This window comes from Marmota flaviventris, chromosome 2 (assembly GCF_047511675.1).
Source record: "Marmota flaviventris isolate mMarFla1 chromosome 2, mMarFla1.hap1, whole genome shotgun sequence".
NCBI classification, from domain to species: Eukaryota; Metazoa; Chordata; class Mammalia; order Rodentia; family Sciuridae; genus Marmota; species Marmota flaviventris.
Window position 1 is genome coordinate 174,606,196 of NC_092499.1, and position 18,668 is coordinate 174,624,863.

The 18,668-nt window shown below is 41.9% G+C and overlaps 1 protein-coding gene across 7 annotated transcripts in view; it reads left to right on the forward strand.

The window, feature by feature from the left end:
* Ubox5 (U-box domain containing 5) overlaps nt 1–17,298 on the forward strand; it is a 32,096-nt gene extending 14,798 nt beyond the window's left edge. For 5 of the 7 annotated variants that reach the window (XM_027954564.2, XM_027954555.2, XM_071608799.1 and 2 more), the window contains exons 2-6: nt 4,607–4,780; nt 6,905–6,999; nt 8,378–9,578; nt 13,667–13,828; nt 16,578–17,298. In XM_027954564.2, coding sequence (XP_027810365.1) covers nt 6,946–6,999; nt 8,378–9,578; nt 13,667–13,828; nt 16,578–16,786 — 1,626 coding nt within the window. In that variant the 5' untranslated portion in view covers nt 4,607–4,780; nt 6,905–6,945 and the 3' untranslated portion in view covers nt 16,787–17,298. The remainder of the gene's footprint in view (nt 1–4,606; nt 4,781–6,904; nt 7,000–8,377; nt 9,579–13,666; nt 13,829–16,577) is intronic. The other 2 variants (XM_071608801.1, XM_071608800.1) reach the window with 2 other exon arrangements.
* The last annotated feature ends 1,370 nt before the right edge of the window (nt 17,299–18,668 follow it).

The following is an 18,668-nucleotide window of genomic DNA, read 5'->3' on the forward strand; positions in this document are numbered from 1 at the left end:
TCTGTAGGGCTTTTCCCTTTCTGTTCCTGTTCTTCCTGACTTTTATAATTGAGCATATATAGTTCATTGTACCATTAATATGTAGTACTTGTCTCTCTTCATAGTTGTTCCTGAAGCCATGTGTCCTAGTTATCCTTAGTGTTACTTTTATGACTCCGTCCCTGAGTTCTGGGTATATTTTTGGCTGGTGTTTTCTATTTTTTTTTTTAAATCAAGAGCCACAATAGCTGGGCACAATGGTATATGCCTGTAATCCCAGTGGCTTGGGAGGCTGAGGCCAGAGGATCACAAATTCAAAGCCAGCCTTAGCAACTTAGAGAGACTTTGTCTCAAAATTAAAAAACAAAACAAAACAAGGCTGGGGATGTGACTCAGTGCTTAAGGACCCCTGGGTTCAATCCCTGGTACCAAGAAGAAGGCGGGGGGGGGGGGGGGGGGGCGGGGGGGGGGAGCACAATAAAGAACGTTTTACATGGATTTGCATATATTTGTACAAACCTGAAACAGGTTTCATGATGTAAGACCCATTCACTATGCATTTTTAAATATATATTTGGTTGTTGATGGGCCTTCCTGCCTTCCTTCCTTTTTTTTTTTTCTTTTCTCTTCTTCTCTTTCGCTGAGAATCAAACCCAGTGCCTCACACATGCTAGACAAACGCTCTACCACTGAGCTACAACCCCAGTCCTCCCTATGCATTTTGATATTTTGTATTTTACATTTTTTCTTCAATCTGCAACTTGATTTCAAAAATCACAAGTTGAAACGCATTGAGTTAGTCCATTCTTCCCCATTCTCAATGTAATTTGCAGAAAGTTGTCATAAACCTTTATATTCTATAATCTGTTAGGAAGAGGTGTGGATTGCCCCAAGACAGAACTGCTTATTTCATTTTTCCTTACTTCCCCCAACAGGAAGACAGAGAGAGAATATTTATTGTAGTTGGTTAGTTGGTTGGTTGGTTTTGTTACTGGGGATAGAACCCAGCAGCACTTACCATTGAACTATATCTCCAGCCTTTTTATTTTCATTTTATTTTAAGAAAGGTTCTTAGTAAGTTGTTGAGGCTGGCCTTGAATTTACAGTCCTCTTGCCTCAGCCTCCTGAGTCCACTAGGACTAATGTGTGCATCACCATGCCCAGCTGTAGTAATTTTTTAATACTAAAAATTTATAAACAACATAAGTAATAGGGAAGGGGATAAATACACTTTAGTCATACAAATAAATACACTTTTAGTCATATACAGTTGAATACTGCAAAGTTAAAATGAATAAACTTGGTAAAAAAACTTCAAAATAAAAAACTTTAAAAATAGTAATGCTTAATGGAAAAGCAAGTTGTAAGATGACAGGCACAGTAGAATATCATTAAGATACATTAAAATACATACAATTATGATGGATACATGCGTACCTACATGATTTGAATAACAACTTTAGATAGATAGAGCTTACTTGGTAAAAAATTTTGATTTTTACACTGAAATCAGACAAAAACATGGCAAAATATTAACACTTGCTAAAGCTAGTGGTGGGTTCAAGAGTTATCGTCTGTAATCCTTTTTTACCTGAAGTGATTTGTAATATAAAATTTCTAATAAATATTGACTTCTATTTTATCTGCTAACAAATGCATACTACTGTCTTACTATACCATTGTTATATGGCTCCAAGCTACTTCTCTGAACTGCAAGGCACGTTAGTCATGATCTGAGGTCCCCAGTTTATATTCAGGCCAGTCTTCCTTGTACCACATTTGGAAAAAGAGGCTATAATTTCTGTTTTACTGGACAATATTTGCAATGAATTCAGGTTACATGACCATGTCCTCAGCAGAGCTTGGGAGGTAGTCTTCCTGAGTGAGGCTCTTTCTTTGCCTTTTTGTATGTTGATTTCCCCGCCCCCACCCCTCAAATTAAGCTTTAGGGTAGGAGGCACTTGACTTTGAAAGATCTTGATAGCAATAAGTCCTGTAGGATCCTAGTGTAGGCACCAAAATTTCTCAAAGAAACAGAATAATTTGTAAGATTTTTTTTCTTTTTTTAGTACTGGGGATGAACTCAAGGGTGCTTTGTCACTGAGCTATGTCCCCAACCATTTTTATTTTTATTTTTTTTAATTTTGAGATGGGGACTTAAAGTTGCAGAGGGCCTTGTCAAGTTGCTGAGGCTAGCCTCACACCTGTGATGCTCTTGCCTCAGCCTCCAGAGTTGCTGGGATTACAGGCATTTTCCACCACATCCAGCTTTGTTGTTGTTGTTTCTGGGGGAGGGCGAATATTGGGGATTGAACCCAGGGGCATTTAATCACTGAGCCACATCCCCAGTCCTTTTTCAAAAAAAAAATTTTTTTTTCCAATTTTGAGATAGGTTCTTACTAAGTTGTCGAGGCAGACCTCAAACTTGGACTCCTCCTGCCTTAATCTTCTAAGTAGCTGTATAGGCATGTGCCACCATGCCTAGCTTATTTGTAAGACATTTTTAAAAAAGTGTCTGCCACTCTTGTGCCATAATGGAACAATCACTTGTTTCAATTTGCATATTTCCATTCGATGTCCAGTCCTGATTTGTTTTCAGTTACTTCTCCCTGCAATTATTATTGTTAGACCTTATATTTTAGAGCAGTTTTAGGTTCATAGAAAAATTAAGCAGATAATACATATACCTCCTTCCCCTATACAGTTTCCTCTGTTATTAACGTTTTATATTGGTGTGGTATATTTGTTATGATTGAGTATGATTGCTACATTATTAACATAAAGAGTGAAGGTTCACTCTTTATGTTACATAATTCTGTGGGTTTTGCAAAATGTGTAGTGTTACGTATTCACCATTACAGGGTAACACAATAGTTTCACCACCTGACCACTTCATTTATCTTTGTACTCAAGTACCTAGCACAGGGTTTGCAAATCTTGTGTGAATGTACAATGACATCCCATCTAAAATTAAACATAAAATAAAATTGAATAGTACTTTTAAAAAAATAATTATTTTATTTATTTATTTATTATGTGGCACTAAGGATTGAACCCAGTGCCTCACACATGCTAAACAAGGACTCTGTCACTGAGCTACAGTCCCAACCCTCACAGTACTTTTGAAGAGCAGTCTGCCACAATCAAATAGAACCTATTCTGGGAATAAAGGCATAAGTTTAAATTAGAAAAATGAGTTAATATATCAGATAAGATAAATAATAAAACAATATTGAGAAAAATCAGAATTCAGAGCATATTACTGATCTTCAAAAAACATTTAGAATGCTTTATTAACATAAAAATAATATTTCAATCTAACAATCAGCTTTATGTTTAAAGAGGCATTTTCTAATGGGAACAAGGATGGCAACTATATTTTTTTTGTGTGTGTAATTCTGTAAGTTCTAGCTAATCCATACAATGAGAGACAGTAATAAGAGTTACCATTTTGAGAAAAGAACTCTAATTAATATTGAGCAGATGGCATTGCAAAAGCCCCAAGAAAACCAACAGAAAATTTATTAAATTCAGTTAGTTCAGTAAATACATTATAAAGATAACCAGAGTGAAAAACCTTTCCTATATATATAGAAATAATTGGTTAGAAAAATCAATGGGATAAGCATATCCTATTTATGAACAGGAACCTTAACAAGAAAATATGTAGGATCCAATAAGACAAAAAGTCAAGGGCTGGGGATGTGGCTCAAGCGGTAGCGCTCTCGCCTGGCATGCGTGCGGCCCGGGTTTGATCCTCAGCACCACATACAAACAAAGATGTTGTGTCCGATGAAAACTAAAAAATAAATATTAAAATTAAAAAAAAGACAAAAAGTCAAAATTGTACTAAGACCAAAGGGGAAAAAAGGCATAATTTTTATTTAAGATTTTAATCTTAATGTTATCATAGTAAAAAGGTTGTAATGACCTAATTGTTCACCAAAAGGTGATGATTTTAAGGTCATTCTCATACTCTGTGACATAAAAGTAAGGGTTTTAATCAAAGAAAAATTTGAGGGAGAGGCCACAGGTTTTATTCTGAGCTTTCTAGCAGCCAAAGTAAAGAAGGCATATAATCCATAGTCATATCATAAAATACTGAGTTGCTTGGTAGAAACAATTATTGTAGTACTGAGACATAAAAGAAAATTTTCTCGTGGTCTCAAAGAGTGGGTATTGTGTAGGGAATGATCATGTTTGTAACCTAACAAAACACCATCTAGGGGCTGGGGTTGTGGCTCAGTGGCAGAGCGCTTGCCTCACACACGTGAGGCACAGTGCTCGATCCTCAGCACCACATAAAAATAAGTAAATATAATAAAGATTTTTTTTTTTAAAAAAAAACACCATCTAACCTTGAAGAGCTGTGTCTTATGAAATTCCTTGCTAATAGATCACATTATGCCAGGGAAGTTTGGTGAAGAGTTGTGGTGGGTTGAGAAGTGTGTAGTGATGTGGTGGCTGGGATGAATGAAGTTGGGTATGGTCTGCTCTGAGGGTCATGATGCTCAAGGAAGTTTATGTTTTAGAGACTCAAATTGCTGTTCTCGGTTGATGGGGCTTATGAATCTTCATAGATTGGCTACTGAATTTTTATTAATGTGTTACATCTGTTTTTCTACAGCTGAGAATCCAAACTGCAGCGAAATCTCTCAGGTGGTGATGTGGGATATGATCTGCAGTAGCCACCAGGTATACCAGGCAGGAGGCCAGAAGTGCCACTTAGGCTGGCACTGAAGAGAATTTACTATGGATGGACTGAACAGTCTGCATGAATATTCCTTGAAATTACATTTTGGTAAGTTCTATTGAGAGTAAGTAGTTGTGTCTACTCAGGCCTTGCTTTCATGGTTGACTGGTAGAGTTGACGACTTCTGAACAAGGTGGAAAAGCCTCATGAGGTGAGATGCTTGTATAGTGGGAAATGAGAGTCAGGACACCAAGATCTGGAAGCAACACTTTATTAGTGGCCACAGCCCAGATGGATAAATCCCAAAGTCTGAGCCCCAAGCACAGGAGGGCTTTTACTTTTCTACATAAGCAAGTTTTGTGTACATCAGGTCAGGAGAGATGGTGTAATTCTATTGGAGGGTACATTTACATTCCTTATATGGGTACAAGCCTGTCAACAAACTAGGGACTCAGCTCATACAGCTTAGGGACTTTTACTGCACCAAGCTTAAAGGGAGATTATTTTGTCCCTATCATTTTGTTTCCTGGTTCTGCTACTGCAGTTATCTTTTAAAGCTACCCGTTAGCTGCTTCAGGCCTCTATGGTTAAATGTCAGTAAGCAGAGCTGGTGTGTGTTAGCATGCAGAACTACCACCTGTCAGCTCTTAAACTGCTAAAGTTTTCATTCTGCTCTACTACACTTGACTAGTAGGCTAGCCTATCTCCATACAGGCAAGAAACTTCCTCTGAAGTACCAGTGTGAAGGATCCATTAAGATTTTCCTTAAAAAACAGTTTGAGGCCTGTTCCAGCGCAAGTTGGGAAGGACAATCAAGGTTTCCCCATTTGTACATAATAGGGCATAGTCACATTAATTTCAAGTCTAGAAAATTGTTTTTTTAAATCAATTATATCATATCTTGATCCAAGTAACAGAAGAAGAAAGTTGTAAGGCATTAACATCTACTTTTCAGCTACATTACTTCATGGTAAATCCTTCAAGGCAAATGGTGCCCACATAGGCCACAGAGTGCCTAAGGGAAGTTTTGGAATCTGAAACTCAGCTTAACTTCTCCTTGGCCTCAGTTTTTCCATCTGCCCAATAAGGATATCAGTACCCACCTAAGGTTACTGTGAGGATGAAATGAGATAGATGCTACACATTTTGCATTTAACAAAAGGCATGACACGTAGCACTTGGTAAACATCATCAGTCATTTATGATCATGTTATTGTTTCAGTGTTTTTTTTAAAGGGCATCCAAATTGCAATTCATCAGAAAGAAATTTGGTGTAACCTAAATAAATGAATAGAAGTGCTATGCTCGTGAATTTCATTAAAATGTCATAATAGCTCCCTAAATTGTTCTGTAGATTCAGTATAATCCAATAAAAATCCTAACAGTCTTCTCAATCATGATTGTTTTGTTTCTTTTTCTTTTTGTGTGTGGTACTATGTATTGAAACCCAAGGGTGGTCTATCACTGAACTACATCCCTAGTCCTTTTATTTTTTCATTTTGAGGCAGGCTTTCACTCCCAGGCTGGTCTCTTCTTGCCTTAGCCTCCTGAATAGCTAGGATTACAGGTGTATGCCACCATCCCTGGCAATAATGATGTTTTTAACTCTTCTAATTGTCTTTGTTTTCTTTCTTTCTTAAATATTTTTTTAGTTGTTGATGGACCTTTATTTTATTCATTTATTTATACATGGTGCTGAGAATTGAACCCAGTGCCTCACACATGTGAGGCAAGTGCTCTACCACTGAGCCACAACCCCAGCCCTAATTGTCTGTTTTAATAGGAAAATATACTTGTATTAACAAATGTTAAATAATAAAGATGCTTAACATTACTGTGATTATTTTCTGTGACCTTTCCATTCTAAACCTCTGTTCTTTTTCTGAGCTCAAGTCATTTTTGACTGTCCCTTTCCTGTGGGTAGCCTCCTGCAGACTTAACAGACTTTGCCTCTAATGGATCTTTGGCACGTCTGTTGGGCCAGAGAACTGTCAGACTTTACCAACTTGTGGATCCTACACTAGAAATTTCTTTCATACTTTTTTATTGGTTAATTTAATTTTTTCCCAGCATCATGTGTAGGACATAAGGAGAGTGAGTATAGTCTGTGAGAGTTATGTGTATATTGAAATTTTTGTTGTTACCCTGTTTCTCTTCTCTTAGGAACTCTTGAAAGTTTAGAACTGAATTTTAACTGGTATGACTAATACCAAGTTTTATTTTTTATTTAAGGCTGTTTCTGATACTTGGAAGCTATCCTTTCAGCCACAAAGATGGTCATAAATCTTTGTCTCCCACAATTTAAACCAAGAATTCACTGCAACAAGGTAAACAAAACAAATACATATACATAGATATACAACACATATTTTTCCTGAGTTTTCCCATTTCCTGCCTTGCACATGAGGACTTGATTCAGGTTTATTATATTTTCGCCCTTTGATTCCTCCAAAGGGCATTTAGGTGAGCATGGGGCAGGCTTACCTCTGGAATCATAGAGCACCATTATGAGGTAAGCTGTGATTCATTTTGTGGGGGGTTGTCTTCATTGTCTTTTCCCTCTAGAACAGTCAATTTCAGTTCTACCCTTAGTCAAAGCAAAAGTGGAAATTACCCCCCACCCCCATTCTTTTGTTCTTTTGCTAATTTTATTTATTTATTTATTTATTTGGTACTGGGGATTGAATCCAGGGGCACTTTAACACTGAACTAGATTATAGCCCTTTTTATTTTTTGAATCAGGTCTCTCTAAGTTGCTGAGGCTGGCCTTGAGTTTTGCAGTCTTCCTGTGTTGGCCTCCCAAATCGCTGGGATTACAGGCCTACACCATCACATCTGGCTCTTTTGCTAATTTCTAATACTAGAAGTAATGTTTTGTATTTGTTGTTTGGATTTCTTGCTATTTATTATTTGAATTAAGCTTCTTCCCTTTTTGTGTCAAGGAAGATATCTATTCACAGCACAAAGCAAGGAATAAGGAAACAGCAAGGAAAAAATTGAACCCCTTCCCTAATTTAGAGTTTCTGCATACAGCATACTGTTTTACATTCCCAAATTATTAGGCTGACTCCTTCAGACAAAAATGCCTTAAAATATCCATTAATTTTAACAAGTATTAGAAATATTAAAAAAGGGAAGAAGTCATCACAAACCCCTACCAAAACCCATTTATTGTTTTAAATGTCCATAGTCTTTTGTGGTCCTTTTTCCTGAATACATTTTTTTTAAACCAGTGTCATCATTTATAGATTTATAATCAGATTGTTTATTTTGCCTTCCTAGGGAAACTGTTATAATTGGTGGGATTCAAATATAAGTTGAGAACTTTAAGGCACATTTTTGTTTTCCTTTAAATCTGCGTGTTTTCATCCTCTGAAATAAAAAAACCACTAGTATACCTGCCTCCTCTTCTCAGAGATGTTATTTTGCAGGAAGTTTTGGGTAGGTTGGGTAGAGTTTTATTTTATATATATATATATATAGTCTATATTTTTATATAATTGGGCTATAGTGCCGAACACAATTGCTGCCTTCAGCCTTTGACTTGATCCTGGTACTTGCAAAAAAAAACTGGGACAATTTAGTTTAGTAGGGGAAATTTTAAAATGAAGAACTTCACAATTTAGTTTTCTTAGAAATGACAAGTTCTTGCAAAGCAGCATCTTCATTTGAATCAGTATGTCTCATATTTGTCATTAAATCTAGATATCAGCTGATGGTTACGAAGTAGAAAATCTCATCTCTGAAGACCTCACAAAGAGAAGCCATGGTTTTAGGACAGAGTATTTCATTAAGCCACCAATCTACGTGACAGTCTCCTTTCCCTTTAATGTGGAAATCTGTAGGATTAACATAGACCTCACAGCTGGAGGAGGCCAGAATGTCATTGGCCTGGAAATGTACACATCTGCCTTATCCAGCAGAGCCTCTTGGAATACACCTGAGTGCCAGACCCCAGGCCCAGCTGAGCCATCTGTTCCTGACAAGGAGGCATTCACCTTGGTAGGCAAAGTCTTACTGAAAAACCAGAGCCAAGTGGTTTTCAGCCACAGGGGCTTCAAGGCCAGGCCACCCTTTAGCCCAATGGAAATCACACTCCCCTCCCCTGCTGTTATGGCCCAGGAGCTCTGGAATAAAGGGACTCTTTCCCTTAGCCACGTGGCTCACCTAAAGATTGGTATCACCCATGTAACAGGCAGTGGTATTCCTTGCATCAAGCGGTTGGAAGTGTGGGGTCAGCCAGCCAAGACCTGCTCTCAGGAGGTGATAGACAGTGTCCTACTGATGGCCTCAGAGAATCTGCCTCAGGACTTGGCTTTGCAAACTCCAGCTTTGCCCATGGAGAGTGACTGTGACTCTGGGAGCCAGTCTGAGACCCAACAGGCCCCCTCTAGCCTGCAGGAATTGGCTCAGGCAGTTGGTGATGTGCCCGAGGAGTTCCTGGATCCCATCACCCTGGAGATCATGCCTTGCCCCATGCTGCTACCTTCAGGCAAGGTCATTGACCAGAGCACACTGGAAAAGTGTAACCGCAGTGAAGCTACATGGGGCAGAGTGCCCAGTGACCCTTTTACTGGGGTAGCCTTTACTCCACACTCCCAGCCCCTGCCCCACCCCTCCCTAAAGGCCAGGATTGATCATTTCCTGCTTCAGCACTCCATCCCTGGCTGTCACCTACTTGGGAGAGCTCAGACTACTTTGGCAGTGACCCCTTCGTCCATTGCCCTGCCCTCACGGAAAAGGAAGATAGAGCAGGCTGAGCAGACCCCAGGCAGTAGCTTTGGTGTGAATGCTTCCTGTTTTACTATCACAAATCCTCTGGTCTCACCTACTACCTCAGAGCACACCTCCAAGAAAATGAAAACCACCAGTGAGCTTGGCCTAACGCACATGGACTGCTCAACAGGTAATTTGTTGTCTTGTGTCCAGGGCCCAATGGCCTCCCTGTTCTTCCTGATGACATATGGCACTGTGGCCCTTGGCCCTGTGCTTTGCCAGCTTCAGTTCTTCTGGCTAGGGCCTGACCTTCTTTATGCTCATTTTCATTGGAGCGTTCCTCAGCTTTAGCTGTCTTCAGACCACAGACAATCTGGAGGCCTGGGAGGTTCTCTATTCCAGGCTTCTGTCTCAGTGTTTTGTTCCTTCATCTACTAATGGTCCTGCTTGTGAGTTTCCCTGTCTTGGACTCCCTTGGTGTGCTCTGACCAGGCCAAAAGTTTTTCCTGGCTTGAATCCTCTGGTCAAAACTTCTGGGAAAAGAGACTCTAGTCCCTCAAAGCAGACCATGTCTTCCATCTTCTGTCTTTACAGTTCATCATGTATCAGTGGACTCTTCTAGGGTGTTTGAATTTTCACAGAGGAGCTCTGGTGGAAGTGCATTAATATCCTCCCTGCCTTACCTCACCACGAGGTGCCATGAGCACACAGAAAAGCAGAAAATAACTAAGTTGGAGGGTCCTACTTTTAGGAGAGAGAAGTCGTACTGAAGAACAGGTGTCAATAAGTACTTGAACAATTGCAGTGTTCTTTAGTATGAAATCTAAGCCTTCTGGCTTCCCACTTCTTCCCCAGGGCATTGCCAGTGATTTCTGGGACCAGGGATGCAGGCTTAGCCTTTCTGCAGCTGAACAGCTTAAGCTTTGCTTTCCCCATCAATCACCACCACCCTCTTCATGTAGTTATTGGGCTTAGTTTTGGGGCCTTCATTTTGATGAACCCCGTTCATGTTCATAATGGGCTCTGCATGAAAGACCATTGTGATTTATATGTGTTCCAAATAAGACTGACAAGTAATATACTTAATTCTAGTAAAAGTAGAAGAGAGAGATGAAAAAGTATAAATTTTAAAAAGTCTTCTCAGCTTAGGCAGCATGAGCAGAAATTCTAGTGCCTCAATGTAGACATTTATCTTTAGGTCAGTGTGAATGATTTAGAGCAAAAGTTGTTTTAAAACTTAGAAAAAAGATTAAAATCTAAGTTTTTTGAACTGCAAAATTGAAACAAAAGATTAGTGATTTGGAACATCTAAGATTAGGTAAGAGTTTTAAAGGTGATTCCATAAATCTTTAGGCTGTTTTATCACTGTGCTATTTTAACTAAGCCTAACTTTAGTACCTTTTGTTTTTAAAAAAGCAATGTATTCATGTAGTTTTAAAAAACTGAAAAGCAGATTGTATACACACAGAGTGAAACAGTCTTACCCTGTCCTTTTGATGGTAGGTTATTTTCTGAACTTTTGCTGCACAGAATAAACCTAGTGCATATATAATTTTACAACTGCAGCTGTCTCTGTAGGACAGTATAATAGAATTCACATTTCTGGGTTATATTCTTCTGTAGACTTGATAGATATTGCCCAGTTGCCCTCACGACCATTCCACTAGTGATATGAGATTCCTCTTAGCTTTACTAACACGTTGTGGAATTGAGGAACTATTATTTATTGAGGAGCTATTATTTTGATAGGTAAAAAAAAATGGTATCTTATGATTGCTTTAGTTTTTATATCTCTTATTATTAGTGAGCTTGAACATTCCTAATTAAAAAAAAAAAAACTATTTGTGTTTCCTTTTCTGTGAATCGACTGCCCATTTCCTTGCCCATTTTCAATCAGTTGTTATTGTTTCCCAATTATCTCTAGGAACTTTTTATATTTTATCAAGTTTAGCCCTTTGACCTTAATGTAAGCTAAAAATATATTTTCCCAGTTTGTTATTTATGTTTGGACAGGCTTTGATATCAGGGATTTTTTTTTTTAATTTTTTATTGTTGGTTGTTCAAAACATTACATAGTTCTTGATATATCATATTTCACACTTTGATTCAAGTGGGTTATGAGCTCCCATTTTTACCCCATATACAGATTGCAGAATCATATCAGTTACACATCCATTGATTTACATGTTGCCATACTAGTGTCTGTTGTATTCTGCTGCCTTTCCTATCCTCTACTATCCCCCCTCCCCTCCCCTCCCCTCTTCTCTCTCTACCCCCTCTACTGTCATTCATTTCTCCCCCTTGTATTATTTTTCCCTTTCCCCTCACTTCCTCTTGTATGTAATTTTGTATAACCCTGAGGGTCTCCTTCCATTTCCATGCAATTTCCCTTCTCTCTCCCTTTCCCTCCCACCTCTCATCCCTGTTTAATGTTAATCTTCTTCTCATGCTCTTCGTCCCTACTCTGTTCCCAGTTACTCTCCTTATATCAAAGAAGACATTTGGCATTTGTTTTTTAGGGATTGGCTAGCTTCACTTAGCATAATCTGCTCTAATGCCATCCATTTCCCTGCAAATTCTATGATTTTGTCATTTTTTAATGCAGAGTAATACTCCATTGTGTATAAATGCCACATTTTTTTAATCCATTCATCTATTGTAGGGCATCTAGGTTGGTTCCACAGTCTTGCTATTGTGAATTGTGCTGCTATGAACATCGATGTAGCAGTGTCTCTGTAGCATGCTCTTTTTAGGTCTTTAGGGAATAGACTGAGAAGGGGAATAGCTGGGTCAAATGGTGGTTCCATTCCCAGCTTTCCAAGAAATCTCCATACTGCTTTCCAAATTGGCTGCACCAATTTGCAGTCCCACCAGCAATGTACAAGTGTACCCTTTTCCCCACATCCTCGCCAGCACTTGTTGCTGTTTGACTTCATAATGGCTGCCAATCTTACTGGAGTGAGATGGTATCTTAGGGTGGTTTTGATTTGCATTTCTCTGACTGCTAGAGATGGTGAGCATTTTTTCATGTACTTGTTGATTGATTGTATGATCAGGGATTTTTTTACTTCATAAAAAGAATTTGGAAATTTTCCTTTTCTGTATTCTGGAACAATTTAATAGTATCAGAATAATCTACTCTTTGCATCTTTGGTAGACTCTCTTTAGTGATTAGTGCCTGTTGCTTTTGGAGGAATCTCTTTCTTTGGCAGCTTTTTTTCTTTTTTCTTTTTTTCCTTATGAAACTCTGTCTGTTCAAATCTTATTATTCTTTTAATTTCCTGTCTTTTTCTAAAAGGCTATGCTGAGAATGTGCTTAATGGTTACATTTGTGTCTTTGGCATGACCCCAGGAATTCCTGGAAGCATCTGAGGTACAATGGGATGCAACAAGGTCCTTACATCTCTTGTCTGTAGAAGTTTCACTGGTGTTGGCCTTGACAGACTTGGTGACACAGAGCCATGTGGACTAGTGGTCCTTGAAGGCCCTAAGTTGATGTCCTATGTTCTACAAACCTGACAAAATATTCCACTCCCTGAGTTGGGGAAGTCTTGCAAATTCTGACAACAGGCTGATCCCTGGGGCCTTTCTTGAGCAGCTGTCCCCCAAACCCCTCTTGCCCCCACCCTCATCCTATATCTTGGCTTTCTGATATGACCTAGTCAGAGAGAATAACTAAGGTTAGTTAACTCTGCTTTACTTACCTAGATCATGATCTGGTCAGAGTGACTAAGGTTAGTCCACTCTGCTTTACTTACCAGGAGAAAGAGGACACAACACCTAGAACTCAGGCAAGTATCACTGCCTGGTGTTGAGGGCCCCAGTAGGAGAAGTTGAGGAAGGCAAAGACTAAGGCAGCTGGGGAAGGAAGATGGGAGGAGGCGTAGGAGTACAAACCTGGTATTTGTTAGCTTTGTCCTTTTCTTGGTGCACTCCAGGGAGGCCTTTAGAAAGGGTGCTGCAGTTCCTCATGGAGTCACAAGGTGGCCCCTGCCTGTCCTGCACTTTGTTCAGGAACAGGAAGCTAGAGAGCCCAAGGCCTTGAAGTCATGAGGGATGGAGAGGAACTTTCAGGGTTTCCAGGCCTATGACTCCCTCTGTTCTGTCATCAAAGTCCTAAGAGATAGTAGGAAGGTTTTTAGTTTGTTTTTTTTTTTTTTACATTTATGTATGTCTATAGAGTTGAAGGTGCTATTTTGTAGCCCTCAAAGGACTTGTGACTTGTTTTGTTTTTGCTGAACTTCCTCTGGATGTTGTAGTCTCTGCATCTCTCAACAGATCCAGTGTCCCATGAGCAGAAGCTATCGCAAAGCTTGGAAATTGCCTTGATGTCCACCCTTGGTTCCATGCCCTCCTTCACAGCCCGACTGACCAGGGGACAGCTCCAGCACCTGGGCATAAGAGGGAGCAGCACTGCTGGGAGGCCAGGCGCCAGCTCGGGTAACCTGGGTCCCTCCCCCCTGTATCTTCCCAGAGCCATAGAACAGGTGGCCTGTCCTATACAGAATGCTGGGCTTGTCCCTGGGGGCTCTGTGGACCTGTGTAGCCAGCTCCCTCCTTCCTTAATTCCAGCCTGGGGAGAACACTGCTTGTTTGCCTTCTCCAAGAGGAGGTAACAGGCTTCCTGGCAAACTGACCTTCACAGAGAAGGCCTTCTTCAGGCAGCCCTTAGTCAATCTGTGGACTCATGGCTTAGCTACTCTTCTGCTGTGTTTCTTTCTAAGATGTTATGTTAAATATTCTCTCCTGGGGAGTTTTGTTTCTTCTTTTTTATTTTTCTCATCTAGCCAGTCTCCCATATGACATCTGGAGTACTAGGGAGGTTTGAGGCTCCCTTCCCTTCCATGCAGCTCCTACTTCTCCTTGGGATTCAGACCCCCAGTCTCCCTACAGCTGCTCAACTTCTTTTCATGGGTATCTGCCCTCTAAAGTTCCCCTCCACCCCTCAATCAGCTCATCTGGGCAAAAAGCAGTGTATTCTACCTGTGTCAGGCCTTTAACATGAACATCAGTGTCCTGACCTTGACATTTCCTTCATTACTCCTCCAGAGTAGTTCTTAGATTATTCCTGTGTGCACTGCTTCCCTTGACTGCCACCATGGCACCACTCCTGCTGCTTTTCCACCAGCCCTGCAGTAGCCCTGCTGGCTCCCCTCAGCCACCCTTACTCACTATTTCAGTACCCTCACAGGAGTCAGAGGGATCTTATTAAAATGTAAACAGGATCACTGTGCTTCATTTTTTGTTGTTGTTGTGGTGGTGTTGCTGAGAATTGAATCCAGGGCCTTGTGCATGGGAGGCAAGCACTCTACCAACTGTGCTTCATTCTTAAAATCCTTCCATGGCATACCATTGAACTTAAAATAGAACCTAGCCTCCTGCTGTCTCTGAGGTCTGCATGCTGTAGCCCTGCCTCCCCTCCTCTCCATCTCATCTGAAGCCACACTGTGGTTCACTCATCTCACTCTGTGTCTTTTCTTTATTCCTTAGTGACTTTTGTTTTCTGTCTCTGAAACTGCCCCTGGGGCTTTAGGCCTTTAAAACCCTTCAATGGAACTTCTCATTGGTGCTAGAGAGAATTGGGGCCTTTTGCTTCCTTTCTTCATTCCTTCTCCCTGCATTCTTTCTCCTTTCTGCTTTCCCCTTCATTTTAGAGATTCACCATTAAGAAAAGGAATATTTCAACTCATTGTGGATTCTTGGCCTGTTTGTTTAGAGGACATACACTGCTTCTTTTAGGTTGTTTAATGAAAACACTGGAGGCCAGGCCCTTCTTTCTTGGCCACAGCCTCAGGGATGTTGAGGTAGGGCAGCACTCTTTAGACCACCTTGCAATTTGGACTTCCCTGTGAGGTTTGGGGTGCACAGTGCAAGGAGCTGAGGTGCATATCTTGATGTCTGGTCCCTTTGTGCAGAAGTCAGATCCATTCAACATATACTTACTGAATGTGGGCCACATGAAGTGCTTTGCTAGGCCCCAAGAATGGACTGAGGAGAAGCATGAATGTGGGCTTCCAGAGCTAGGGGAGGAAACAGGCATGTGTGAGAACAACTGTGAAAAGCTCCAGAGGCACAGGAGAGGGGCATTCAGGGTTGGCTTCCTGAAAGGGGTGTGATCTGAGCCACATGTCATAAGGACATTTCAAGCAGAGGGAACAGTAAGCACAATGTCAGGAGACCAGCAATAGCAAAATATGCAGAAAAGAACTGATTTGAAGTTGCTGGATCCTAAAGAATGAGAGTGGGTGTGAAGGAGACGAGGCTGCATAGGCCACACAAGGGATTGACTGTGCCAGAAGGTGGGGGGCACTCCCAGGAGGTGTAAAGCAGAGGCATGGGAGTCAGGTTGTGCTCTTGTATGGATGGGGGCTGAGAATAGATGTCCAGGACAAGTCTGGAGGAAAGTGATCCAGGCAGGAAGAGATGTGCCAAGTAGCTGGGATTATAATGATGAAAGTGGATGGAGTGGGAGGGGGGCTAGGTTTAAGAATTTTCAAAGTAGAACTTTAAGGTTTAAGAAGTTTCAAAGTTTGAGATGCTTTGGGGGTCCCCTATGAAGTGGTGGCTAGGAATGGAGAAGTGGACCTGAAGGAAGACAGGTGAGGCCAGCTCCTGCTTCTCCCTAGAGTAGGGGATAAAGAGCAGCTTCCTCAGGCAAGGACCTCAGGGAAGGAAGAGCACCACAGGTGCAGCTTGGGGAGGGGGAGGAGGGGGAGGAGTGGCTGGAGCTTCAGGAGGCCCCCTGGGAGGCCTGCCCTAGATGCCAGGGTAGTACAGGATAAGGGTTGAGGTGTTGGGAAGGTGACTGAAAGCAAATCTCAGCTGTCCCTCTTGTGACCTTCTAACTGCCCACTTTCTGCTTTTCTCTTTTCTTGTCACATTTCACCTTTTCTTGCAATTATGAGGATGAGTTTGTGCCTGTTCAGGAGAGTATACCTTGCTGGGAAACTAGGGGTAAGGGCTGGTCCTGTTTGTTGGTCCCGGAGGCCAGTTCATCTTGAACAGTCATAGGAATCTTGAGATTTGGTCAGAGATTATAGAGAGGAGGCCTGCCAGTTTACCCAGTACCCTGTCACCTCTTCTCCCAGATTAGTTAGAGGTGGGCTAAGGAAGGAAAAAGCCAGACTCTCAGAGTGAGCCTGGGCCAAGGAATAGCCTTCCCTAACTCTATCCTGTTCTCCTGATTTAGAGCAGCCTGGGAGCATCGCAGGCCCTGAATGTGCCTCCTGCAAAAGAACATTTTCTTCCTACTTCAAAAAGGAGCCCATGTACCAGCTGCCCTGTGGTCACCTCCTATGTCGACCCTGCCTGGCTGAGAAGCAGCGCTCCCTGCCCATGACATGCACAGCCTGCCAGCAGCCAGTTGCCAGCCAGGATGTGCTGCGGGTCCACTTCTGAGTGACCAGCCTCAACCTGAGAAGCACTTGCTGGGAGGAGCAGAGTGGGAGCAGGAGCAGAGTCACAGCTTTCCTGCAGTTTGATGGTGGCAGGCACAGAGTGCCTGTTTTTTCTCCAGGGCTTTATCACCTCATAGTGTTGCACAGGGACTAAGTGGGGAAACACTCCACTCCTGCTCAGGTGGCAACAGGATAAAAAAGCCATAGGCTTGGCTGGGAAGGATGGGGGATGTCCCTACCCTCCTGTGCCTCCCTGCCACTCCCCTACCAGATCCCAGGGCCTGCTGAAGCCAACCCCACTGGGGCAGGAGTACCCATGCTGAGGGCTCCCTGAATTGCTTGTCCATACCCTTTTCTAGCAGAGCCTTGTGAGTGGAGCACAATGGACTATGGATAGCAAAGAGGGTCTCAGGGTCATACTGACCATGGTGGGGGCTGTGGAGCTCATGACTCAGCCTCCTCCTTTGACTGGCAGACACTCAGCGCCTTAATAAAGTGATGATTGACATCTTCCTCCTGGCAGAGTGCCTGTCTCTGTCGTCATATTTCTGTTCCCCACCTGCGTCCACACAAGTGGAACCATCACAGGGCAGCCATGAGTAGTCGCTGCAACCCATTAGGCTGTGATTCTTGTTAATAAGCTGAAAGAACAAAAGCTGGATTTTTCACACCCACTCAGTTGGGAGAGCCCAAAATGACAGGTTTGCTATTCATTTGCCAGTTGGGAGGATTGAGTGACCTCTTAGCCACGTATCAGCATGCACTCAGTTGGCTCCTAGGGCTGCTCTTAGAAGCGGGGAAGGCATTATTCTACTTGTGGCTCATTTCAGAAAAAAACACTTGTTTATAGGCTGTATTTTTTTTTCTTTTAAATTTGTTATTCCCACAATTCTGTTTACCATATCAAACAGACTCTACTCACCAGAATGTGAGAAAGTACACCATGGTGTTCTCATTCCCTGCTGAGCATATTAAGGAAGGATTGGCCCCCACATGCTCCTGTTTTGTTCTTGAGATTAATCGCAGTCCTGTAGACAGGCCTTGGGCTGCTGCCCAGGGCTCCATCCAGACCCTAGAATTTAGAGAGGTGCAGCTGGGTTTAGGGAATCTGCGTATTTTTTTCTTTTTCGTTCTTTTTTTTTCAAAGTGCTGGGATCAAACCCAAAGTCTCACACATGCTAGGCAAGCTCTCTATAACTGAGCTAAATCTCCAACCCTTTTTTTTTTTGAGTACTGGGGACTGAATTCAGGAGCACTTGAACACTGAGCCACATCCCCAGCCCTATTTTGTATTTTATTTAGAGACAGGGTCTCAGTAAGTTGCTTAGCACCTCGCCATTGCTAAGGCTGGTTTTGATATCAAGATCCTCCCGCCTCAGCCTCCTGAGCTGCTGGGATTACAGGTGTGTACCACCATGCCTGGCTCCCTAGCCCCTTTTTTAATTTTTGAAGTTTTGAGACAAGGTCTCAACTAGGTGCCCTGGATGACATCAAACTTGCAATCATCCTGCCTCAGCTTCTAGAGTAGCTGGGGGGAATCTGCATTTGAGAGTTCCTAGGGTTTTGCCCACAAAGGTGGCTGTAGAGGTAGTCTTCTCCTTACTTCTACTTCCTTCTGATCCTTACCTTGATGCAACCCTCATGTAAGACTTCAGGGACATAAGCATGGATGGCAAGCCATGCCCTTGCTGATGAGGCTCTTGTGTGCCCTTTGGCTATAAATGCCTATACCACTCCAGGATCTCACCATCCCTTCCATGTGCTGGGTTCCTGGAAAGCCCCAGCAGAGCACATTGTGGTTGGAGTGTGTGTGTGGGGGGGGTGCTTGCTACCCTCACCCTCTTTTGGTCTCTGGAACAGCCTACTTCACCAGCAGTAGTTCA